Consider the following 11588-nt stretch of genomic DNA (forward strand, 5'->3'; position numbering starts at 1 on the left):
ATAACACTTTCTCTTTAACTAACCACATAATTTTTGGAATGTGACAAATGAACACTCAGCATTATCTGATTAATTTAGGCGATTTTGGAAATGTAACAAATAAGCACTCAACAAAAATAAGCACTTGATCAATTTACCTCATTTTTAGAATGTGAGGGGGTGGGTATATGGAGTTAGTCCCGGAAATGGCTGAAGGAGTTTACAATCTAAAACCACTTTTTTCATATATATTTTTAAGAGGAGGTGGGTATATGGAGTCAGTCCCGGTATTGACAGAAGCTTTTTATGTTCTGAAAATTACTTTATTTCATATATATTTTAAAGAGGGGAGGTATATGGAGTCAGTCCCGGCAGAAGGAGTTTATGATTTGAAAATTTAACAGTTTAGAATCAGATGACCAGGCTTTCATATGCTTTAGTTTAGCCTTACAACAATTTGTTAGTTACTTATATTTTCTCTACTGTTCTCTCTCGAATCAGGACTATGTCCTAATCAATCATGTCTCTGATAGTACAAATACTTTTTTAAAATTCAGTAAGTGCAGTTTTCTGTTTTATATAACGTGGCAGCTTGATGAGTTACAAGTGAAGATAATGACTTTGAGACACATAATCATAAGAAGCAATGTCACACATAACCACTTGAAGAAGATTACAGGCTTTTATATGTGGTGTCCTGAAAAATGAAACAGGGTACAACACGAGATGCAGAATAACTTTATATCTGCCATATTATCAATGTTTCGATTAATAACAAGCAAAATATTAAAATATTATAATCACAAATTGAAAAAGAATGCAAATAATATCAGATTGTAGCCATTTTTTTTTTATTTGTTTGAAATGCAAATAGAACCTTATTGTTTGTTAAAATAAAATTCTCGTCTGTACATTTATATTTGTGGGTCTTTTACTCTTCCGATGAAAAGAGGAATCTTCATTCTGTTGTCAACAATGGTGAATAGAAATGGGTGGTTTGCACGGAATTGTGGATAGACCATCGCAGACACTGGCTGAAGTACAAGACGGGTCTCAGTTGCCGCCTCTGTACCTTCTTCATTGACTTCAATAAACGTCTTCTGCGTAAACTTACTCACATAAATGTCTTTCTGTTTTTCTTCATTGATCATTGCTGATAAGTTACATTTCTCTCTATCCAATAAATCGGATAATCCCATTTTGGATAAGACATCTTTCAGTTCAAATGTGGATTCAAAGTGGAATTTTGGTAAATAAACTTCCAACTTTGTTTCCTCAAATCCTTTCCTTTCCATCAGATCGTGGAAAAATTCTGGATTAAGTTTCTTTTCCAACAAACGGAGTCCATCGATCTTATCTGGAAGGATGATAAACATGCTCATATTTTTTCCAATGTACATGAGTTCAAGAATCTTACAATTTAAATTCACATCTTTTTTAAAATTGAATTCTTTATTGACGTACATTGTCTCATGCTGAACTATCAATGATGAATCCAAGAAAAAATCTCTCTTTTCTGTGGCTATTTTAGGAAACTTTTTTTCCCAGATTCCTTTAAAGTAAATTACATTAATTAGGACCAAAAGAGTGTCACGGGACAAAGAATTTGCAGGATTCAAGTTCCTTATTTTACCATTTGTGAACTTTTCAACCCACTCGTTAATAGCATCATTGGTTTTTGCTGATTCGCTGTTAAAGTCGACACTTTCAATTTCTGAATTGTAAAAGTTGATCAATTTAGTGTTGTAAGAGTTATAAATGGGTAAATTTTGATCCGCATAAATGCGGCTGACTGATTTGAATATCACATTCTTATTATCTGCTGGAAAATGATTCAAATATTCTTTATTGGCATAATGGATGCTCTCTTTCGGTAAGGGAATTTTTAAAACCTCTTCCAGTTGTCTGGCTGTATTACCTTTTGCCCCTAAATAAATCATTGACAAAGCATTGGCAATGCTGAAAGGGGACAGGAATATATTCTCACTATAATTCATAGCCACTGCATGGTAAAGACTCGGTGTAAAAGCATCCAGGGAATTGGCCAAATTGTTAATATTTCCATCAACGAGTAGAGACTTGTTTCCAGAAACTGAAAATTAAAAAAAAAGTAAAATGTAAACGATGGAAAAGGGTTTTGACTCTAATGAGAATCTGTTGATAAGATTTTTTATCAAATTTAATATTAAAAACGTTTGCCACTTTTTTCTTTGGGGAGGGGGGGATTGCTCTCTATATAAAACATGAAGTCACTGTATGTAAGAGACTAACAGGAACAAAAGAAGTTCATTATAAAAACAGGAAATGCTAATTGGCTTTAGTCTCGAAAAGAGAAATGCTATATGTAGGAGGAAAAACAGTCAGCAGGAAGAGAATTCCAAAAGCCTGCTATTCTTGGAAAGATGCTACTGAAAAGGGAAGCTGTGTTATAATGAGGTATCAAAGCAGCGAATTGATGGAGACAACTATGTCAACAAGTTAAACGAACTGGGGCAAAAGAAACAGGGAATAAATCAGACAATTACATATATACATATATATACATATGTATATACACATATACATACATACATATACATTTACATATATACATATATATACATATATATATACATTTACACATATGATGATTGCAACGTCTTGTCAGACGAGTGCCACTCCCTCAGACATTTAAAATCCATGAGCCCAAATGCCTGAGGGAGTATCTATACAAATATGATGTTACAGAGTCTTAGCTTTGTACGACAGCTAAGTCTCTCTCTCGGTTCAAAATGTTCAGATCCAGCAACAAGCAAGAGAAAGATAGCCAGCAACAAATTAAACTGCAGACCAGCTTAATGCAGGTAATGGTCTTCCGCTTTATGGTTTTTTAAATCAGAGATTTGCTTCTCCTAGAAAGGTTGCCTTCACCACGGCTTATGGGAGCCCTCTCCACCCCAATACACACACACACACACACACACACACACACACACACACACACACACACACACACACACACACACACACACACACAAATATACACGGTGCTAGTTGGCCGTTGACCCAGAAAAAGAGTTCATTCGCCCTTTGGAAGGTCTTGTTTTTAATCCTTCAGGGAGACTAGCCGCCCTCCTCACCAAACAAGTCTGATGGGGGAACCAGTTTAGTCGCTGGTGACCCGACCATGAGGCAGGTAGTACTGGGTTACATGGTACCAGTAGCACATGGCATGACCTGACATATACACATATATATATATATACACACATATATATATATATACATGTATACATATATGCAAATACATATATACATGTATACATACATATATATACATATATGTATACATGTATACATATTATATGCAAATACATATATACATGTATACATACATATATATACATATATGTATATACATATATATACACATATATGTATGCACACATATATATTATATACACACACATACACACACACACACACATATATATATATAATACAAAAATGATGACATTAAATACAATAGAAGCAATATGAACATGACTAGATCTAATAGTCAAGGTAGAAAAATAATTTGGTCCACCCTTTCCTTCAATCTAAACAAAACTTGGGAATAGGTTCCTTCAGTGCCCTACATAAAATATTTAATAAAACACCCTGAAACTTAGTTACAGCTGTACTGAAAACTTAGAGAGAATCATAAAATGGACACTAATAATAGTGATAACAGAAAGATCTGTAACTGCCAAAGATCAACCAAATGCCCACTAAGCAATCATTGCCTCACATCTTTGGTAGTATACCAGGCTAGCATACGCGTTGTAAAAACCCCAGAAATAGAAACATTCTACATAAGCAACACCTCAATGACCTTTAAAAACAGATTCTATGGCCATACACTGTCAATAAATAATAAAGCATATGTTATGGACACCTTGCTCTCAGTACACTACTGGAAGAATTGATGTGAACAAAACACATTTAATCAAATGGAAAGTACTAAAGAAGACTAAAACATATCGTTTATTAACTTCACCCTGTTAAATGGAGAAACATGAGATTATTAGTTTGAAGGACCGTGATAAATTATTAAATGTAAAAGTAGAATAAAAGTATAAACTGCAAACACTTTGGTGGCTTTGCTTTACATAAATTGTCAAAAAGTGGATAGTGATCCCCCATAGTAGTTACACTACAATTCATAATCTCTCACTCCCAATATCTTCACTAATTAATAAATGAACCAAAATAAGAGTTGAAAGGATACAGAATAGTCCTGATACACCAAAAATTAATAACTATACTTATTATAAACCGACACAACTTTAATTAATAATGACACTCACCGAAAAGCATCGAAGAAAAGACTCGCATAAATAACTTAGTTAAATTAAGGAAGAAGTCATCCTCTTGTTACCCCTCAACACCATCTAAATGAACAAAAACACAATTTGCAACCAACTGAATAAAGGTGAGTGCACTTTGCATAATTAATAAATAAACACCCGAAAACAATTAACTAAAATAATGTATGGGTCTAGCATGCTTGTAATTGGAATGCTGATATATACCTACAAGAAATATTATCATAACTAGAGAACTCTAGGAACGGAATGCGCAACAAATATAGATAAATATATACTTATGCACCTGTTTGCATGTGTATGGTCTACAGAACCTATCCCAAAAATGAAGCATATAAACCTATTAAATATATACATATTCTAGTATTGCAGGAAGGATAAACAACCCAAATGAAAAAATGACAACCATCAAAACTAAATTTATATAAAAACCTTTACTACGATAATTACCTCAGACACCATGGTAGAGGAGAAAATATAACTACCGGTATGCCACCTTTATTTAAATCATATGAATAAGCTCATACATCTATTCAACTAGCTATTAATTTGACCATATGGACATATATCTTATAAATAAACAAACAAATAAAGAAAGAAATAAAGAAAGAAAGAATTTGAAAACTAGAAATAAATGAACGGGTAAAAAAGTGATGAATAGAATGAAAACAAAAAATAAATAAATAATAAAATAAATGAAAAAATTAATAACTGAATAAATAAATAAATAAATAAAACTTGTCGTTAGGAAAATGAAGTTGCCACCAGAATAGAAAAAAAAAACAACCTTAAAAATCTAAGATAGGGAAGCAGCACTAATAAGAGTATAATATTATTTCAGCTCAAAGCAAAAGCTTAGGCCAATAAATAACCACCAAGTTAAAAGAATACCAACACCTCTCCACTACGACAGTTTAACCACATAAAATCGTACTTCCCCCTCCTCACTCACCCCTACTCCATTCCTTCACCACACTTCCCTCCAAAACCCCTACTGCTCACATTCACAAAGTATACACTCCTTAACCCCATGTTAACGAGCATCTCTCCCCCCCCCTCTCTGGCTTTCTTACTGTTTCTATTTTCTCTCTCTGTGTCTCTATAAGAGAATAGAGAAGGAGAGAGGGAGAGAGGGACAGAGAGGGAGAGAGAGAGAGAGAGAGAGAGGTGAGTAAACGTGGAGGTAGACACGTTTACCAGAACCAAAGGTCAGCTGACCAAATTACGTATGTGTGACGTGGTTGGCTAGATCTGTGAGATTTGATTTGAGCTTTGAAGAAGACGGACGTTTTTCCGTGGTCTCCCCCTCTTAACTGGGGAGTGGGGGGAGACGAACGCTGACGTGTGTGAAGAAGAACCACACAAGCAGATTTCACTTTACACCTGCTGCAGGACCTCTGGGGAAAGTGAAATAAAATCTATAAAACACATTCATCGTCTTGGAGTGATAAATCTTCGTCAAAAAGGTATCAAGTCTCCCTCCAGGATGAGAAATTTCCAGATGGTTCAACAGCAAGAAACAGAGGTAGGTTCAGAAATTACATGTCACACACACGATTCCCTTTATGATAATCAAACACACAACCATTTATATTAGAGACAATCATACGCACACGGAATCATTGATGTTATACAGTGTATACACCCAAACGTAAAAAGTGCCCCTAAATGAAGAACTCTATATAACATATTCAAATGTAACGAAAGCTCAATTTGGTACCCCTCAAGGATAACTTCGATGATTGAATATATAACACCCATCCAAATATCTTATAAAACTAATGTAATTTTGACTCCTGTTTCAATATCGATTTTTTTTCGTCTGATAATGTCTTATTCTTGAATTGAGATTCCACTGAAACATGTATGCACATATGTAACCAATAATGTTTGTATAATAAACAGACTGCATACGAGCTCTGTCCTACATTGAGCACTCTTTAATAATCATGTGAATTTCATTGGATTTACCATCTAGGAAACCAATCAATACAACCATTACACACACACACACACACACACATGAAAGGAGGAGCTTATTCAATCATCTTTGTAGATGGGTTATAGCTATGAAAGGGGTTTAAATGAAATAGGGGGTTTATGCTATGTAGGTATATGAAGAGTGTGGTGATCCTCTGGTGCAATCAGGTGGCCACTGGCAAACCTTGGGTTTGGCAGCAGGACTTGGTGCCAGCCCACAAGTCTAAAGAGACCCAGGCTTGGCTTCAGAAGGAGTGCTACAATTTTATACCCTTTCCTCACTGGCCTCCCTCCTCCCCTCAACCTAAACCAACTGGACTACTTCGTTTAGTCATACGTCGAGAACATCACCAACATGACCTCCCACAACACCAAAGCCAGCCTGATTGCTGCCATTCACAGAGTATTCGTTGCCGCTTGTGGAAAAGGCATGCTCCCAGTTCCGAACCCGTATGGAGATAGTGATTGAGGCTAAAGGCAGCTAAGTGAATAGATGTGAGCTCTGCTACATAATCAAGTTACCGGAATTGAATTTTTCAATAAAAATTTTAAAATAAATCTATAGTGTTGTTTTCTTCCACCGTGCATTGCTCAAAATAATGTATTGCTCAAAATAATGTATTGCTCAAAATAATGTATTGCTCAAAATAATGTATTGTTCAAAATAATGTATTGCTCAAAATAATGTATTGTTCAAAATAATGTATTGTTCAAAATAATGTATTGTCCAAAATAATGTATTGTTCAAAATAATGTATTGTTCAAAATAATGTATTGTTCAAAATAATGTATTGTTCAAAATAATGTATTGCTCAAAATAATGTATTGTTCAAAATAATGTATTGTTCAAAATAATGTATTGTTCAAAATAATGTATTGTTCAAAATAATGTATTGTTCAAAATAATGTATTGCTCAAAATAATGTATTGTTCAAAATAATGTATTGTTCAAAATAATGTATTGTTCAAAATAATGTATTGTTCAAAATAATGTATTGTTCAAAATAATGTATTGCTCAAAATAATGTATTGTTCAAAATAATGTATTGTTCAAAATAATGTATTGTTCAAAATAATGTAAAAAAAAAAAAATGGAATCTAGGATATTTTATTTGAGTTGCGTCAAGTTGCAATTATTGACTCATGGCTTTTATCTTACTCAAAGGAATTATTTACTTGCTCACCGACAAATTGTTTGCATTTTTACTTATCTCTGTATTCGAGTGGGATTTATGTACACAGTTTTTAGGCAAACGGACTCCATTGAAAAATGAATGCGACCCAATTTTATGAAAGAAAATACTCAAAACGAAATAGGAAAACTAAGAATGAAGTATATGTGTATATAAATATACTAGCAAGGAGACCCGATGTTGCCCAGGATTGAATGAGTATAAACAAATATTCCACACTTACAATAAATTTATTGACATTGAAATCGGTGAAATCGTCCATTTTCCAATCAAATTGATTCATTACCTACTCTAGTCGGGAACCCACCATAGTGCAATATGAGGAAGCTTCAGATGTCTCCCGGCAGTTTGCAATTCCTTGTAGTCTACCCTGCACTGTAGAGAACCTATTGTTGATTTTATACAATTATTTTATATAATAGATTGAATTTAAAATACAAAAGTCAAGTATCATGGTTCAATTGAGCTCTGAACAGGAACGTCCATAAAAATATGCTGTTGATTTTATACACCAAATTACTCAGACAATTTCTGGTCTAAATATTTGAAATTTTACATAAAGGGTATTCAGAGATAGGGCAAGTTTTTTCATCAGTTTGGGTCGAAAATTTTTAGTTACCAATATATAAATGTATGTATCTATGTATGTATGTTTGCATGTCTGCCTTAAACTTTCAATAGAGTCGACGGATTTTCTCAAGATTAGTATCGTTTTAAAGTTCGACCTTTCTTTCATACGACAAATATCGAAAAATTGGCTAAAAACATTAATATCTTCACCTTCAACTAGGCACTTTTCTACAGGGGGGGGGAGTCACTTTTTCGCCGATATTTTTGAAAGTTATCCTCTCCTATAGATTGTCTCGCCTTAATTTAAAAAAATGTCGCTTTCGGTTTGGCGGTGGTCATAACAGCATAAACATTAGGTTTTACCCCATTCTTTTCCTCCTTTGCGATACGGGTTCGAGCCTGCCTTCCTACTACGACTTTTTTTTTTTTTTTGCTCAACATACATTTTTTTTTTTTGTTCAACATACACATGCAAACACCCGGGCAACGCCGGGCTGAAATGCTAGTATATATATAAAAGTGAACGTGTCTGTGTGTGTCTATGTGTCTGTGTACATTTCCCTACGCAATAACTTTCTCAATTTTAAGTATACAGATTCGAAATTTGATATACAGGGTACTGAGATTTGGGAAAATCTATGTGATTGGTTTTTGGCCAGAAATTTGGCGATTAAGGTGTAAAAGTTCAACGATTTGACCTTTGAGAACTCTACCAAACTCCTCCGACAATTTTGGTTCTAAACACGTGAAATTTTAGATATAGGTTCCTTGGACATGGATCTAACTTAATAACTTTATTTGAGCCCTAAACAATAAATTTTAAGGGGTCATAATAGGGGTCAAAGTTAAAAAAATTGACCTTTTTTTTTTTTGCTCAGCATACACCTAAAAACACCCGGGCAACGCCGGGCACCCATGCTATCTATCTATATATATATATATAAAAGTGAACGTGTCTGTGTGTGTGTATGTGTGTCTGTTTACATTTCCCTACGCAATAACTTTCTCAATTTTTAGTCTACAGACTCGAAATTTGATATACAGGGTACTGAGATTTGGGAAAATCTGTGTAATTCCTTTTCGGCCAGAAATTTAGCTAATAAGAGGTCAAAGTTCAACGATTTGACCTTTGAGAACTCTACCAAACTCCTCCGACGATTTTGTGTTTAAACACTTGAAATTTTAGATATAGGTTCCTTGGACATAGATCTAACTTAATAACTTGATTTGAGCCCCAAACAATAAATGTTAAGGGGTCATAATAGGGGTCGAATTAAACAAAATTGACCTCTGCGGTTTCTACCAAATTACTCAGACAATTTCTGGTCTAAACATTTGAACTTTACATAAAGGGTATTCAGAGATAGGGCAAGCTTTTTAATCGGTTTGCGTCGAAAAATTTTAGTTTCCTATATATAAATGTATGTATGTATGTATGTATGTATGTTTGTATGTGTGCCTAAAACTTTCAACAGAAGCGACGGACTTTTACAAGATCAGTAGCGTTTTAAAGTTCGACCTTTCATACGACAAATATCGAAAAATTGGCTAAAAACATTAATATCTTAACCTTCAACTAGGCACTTTTCTACACGGGGGGGGGGGGGGCGTTTTTTCGCCGATATTTTTGAATGTCATCCTCTTCTTTCGATTGTCTAGCCTTAATTAAAACCTACGTCACTTCCGGTTTGGCGGTGGTCGTAACGACAAAGACGTCAGATTTTTTCCCCCCGTTCTTTTCGTTCTTCGCGGTATGGGTTCGAGCCTCCCTTTCTCCTACCACATTTTTTTTTTTTGGTCAACACACATCCAAATACTCGGGCAACGTCGGGCTTAAATGCTAGTATTATATATATTATATATATATATATACTAGCATTTCAGCCCGGCATAACCCGGGTGTTTGGAGGTGTATGCTGAGCAAAAAAATAAATAAATAAAAGCGGTTAATTTTTTTAATTTTGACCCTATTATGACCTCTTAAGATTGATTGTTTTGGGCTCAAATAAAGTTATTAATTAATTATTATTAAATTTCTGGCCGAAAACCGATCACATAGATTTTCCCAAATCTCAGTATCCTGTATATCAAATTTCGAGTCTGTAGAGTTTAAATTGACAGAGTTATTGCGTAGGGAAATGTACACACACTTACAGACACACACACAGATACACAAACACGTTCACTTTTATATATATAGACTAACATTTCAGCCCGGCGTTGTCCGGGTGTTTAGATGTGTGTGTTAAACAACAAAAAAAGAGTGGTAGTAGGAAGACAGGCTCGAACCTTTACCGTGAAGGAGGAAAAGAATGAGAAAAATCCTGACGTCTTTGCTGTTATGACCACTGCCAAACCGAAAGTGACTTATATTTTTATTAAGGCTAGACAATCTAAAGGAGAGGATGACTTTCAAAAATATCGGGGAAAAAGCGACCCCCCCCCCCCCGTAGAAAACTGCTCAGTTGAAGGTGAACATATTAATCTTTTTAGCCAATTTTTCGATATTTAGCGTCTGAAAGGTCGAACTTCAAAACGATACTGATCTTGTAAAGATCCATCGCCTCTGTCGTAAGTTTTAGGCAGACGTGCAAATATACATACATACATACATTTATATATTGTTGCCCGGGTGTTTGGAGGTGTATGCTGAGCAAAAAAAAAAAAGTTTCGAGTCTGTAGACTAAAAATTGACAGTTATTACGTAGGGAAATGTACACGGACACACAGACAAACAGATAGACAGACACACAGACACACAGACACATTCACTTTTATAGATATATAGATAGATAGATTAGCATTTCAGCCCGGCGTTGCCCGGGTGTTTGGATGTGTATGTTGAGCAAAAAATAAATAAATAAAAAGTGGTAGTAGGAAGGCAGGCTCAAACCCATACCGCAAAGGAGGAAAAGAACGGGGTAAAACCTAACGTTTATGCTGTTACGACCACCGCCAAATCGGAAGTGAAATTTTTTTAAATTAAGGCGATACAATCGAAAAGAGAGGATGACTTTCAAAAATATCGGCGACAAAATCAACCCGCCACCTTGTAGAAAAGTGCCAAGCTGAAGGTGAAGATATAATTGTTTTTAGCCAATTTTTTGATATTTGTCGTATAAAAGGTCGAACTTTAAAACGATACTGATCTTGAGAAAATCCGTCGCCTATGTCGAAAGTGTGGTTTGAGTTGTCCCCCTTTGCAAATTGGCTGTTTGGAGAAATGGAAAACTAGATGGCTTTGGTTGATAGTCAATTTGCATAAATGGAGAAATGGGTAGCATATAAACGGTACTTTTTTTTTTTTTAAGCAGGGGTGAAGAGCGCAGAGAGTGAAACGACGGTTGGAAGAAGTGACGGGGAATTATTTTTGGACGTTGAAGAGCTCGACCTTTTGAAAGGAACAGCTGTGTCTTATATATATTTTTTTTAATTTCTTTTTTTTTTCTACTTCACTACAGAAAGTGTTGGGCAGACATGCAAATATGCATACATACATACACTTATATATTGGTAACTA

At 34.8% G+C, this 11588-nt stretch overlaps 1 protein-coding gene across 1 annotated transcript in view; it reads right to left on the reverse strand.

Moving 5' to 3' along the window:
• Positions 1–811: 811 nt before the first annotated feature.
• LOC145288068 (serpin B6-like) overlaps positions 812–11588 on the reverse strand; it is a 20844-nt gene continuing 10067 nt past the window's right edge. Inside the window, exon 2 of the mRNA XM_080136122.1 lies at positions 812–2071. Within this exon, the coding sequence (XP_079992248.1) occupies positions 894–2071 (1178 nt within the window). The 3' untranslated portion in view covers positions 812–893. The remainder of the gene's footprint in view (positions 2072–11588) is intronic.

The sequence above is a fragment of the Euprymna scolopes genome, chromosome 11 (genome assembly GCF_053919585.1).
Source record: "Euprymna scolopes isolate OS-2025 chromosome 11, ASM5391958v1, whole genome shotgun sequence".
Classification (NCBI taxonomy): Eukaryota; Metazoa; Mollusca; class Cephalopoda; order Sepiida; family Sepiolidae; genus Euprymna; species Euprymna scolopes.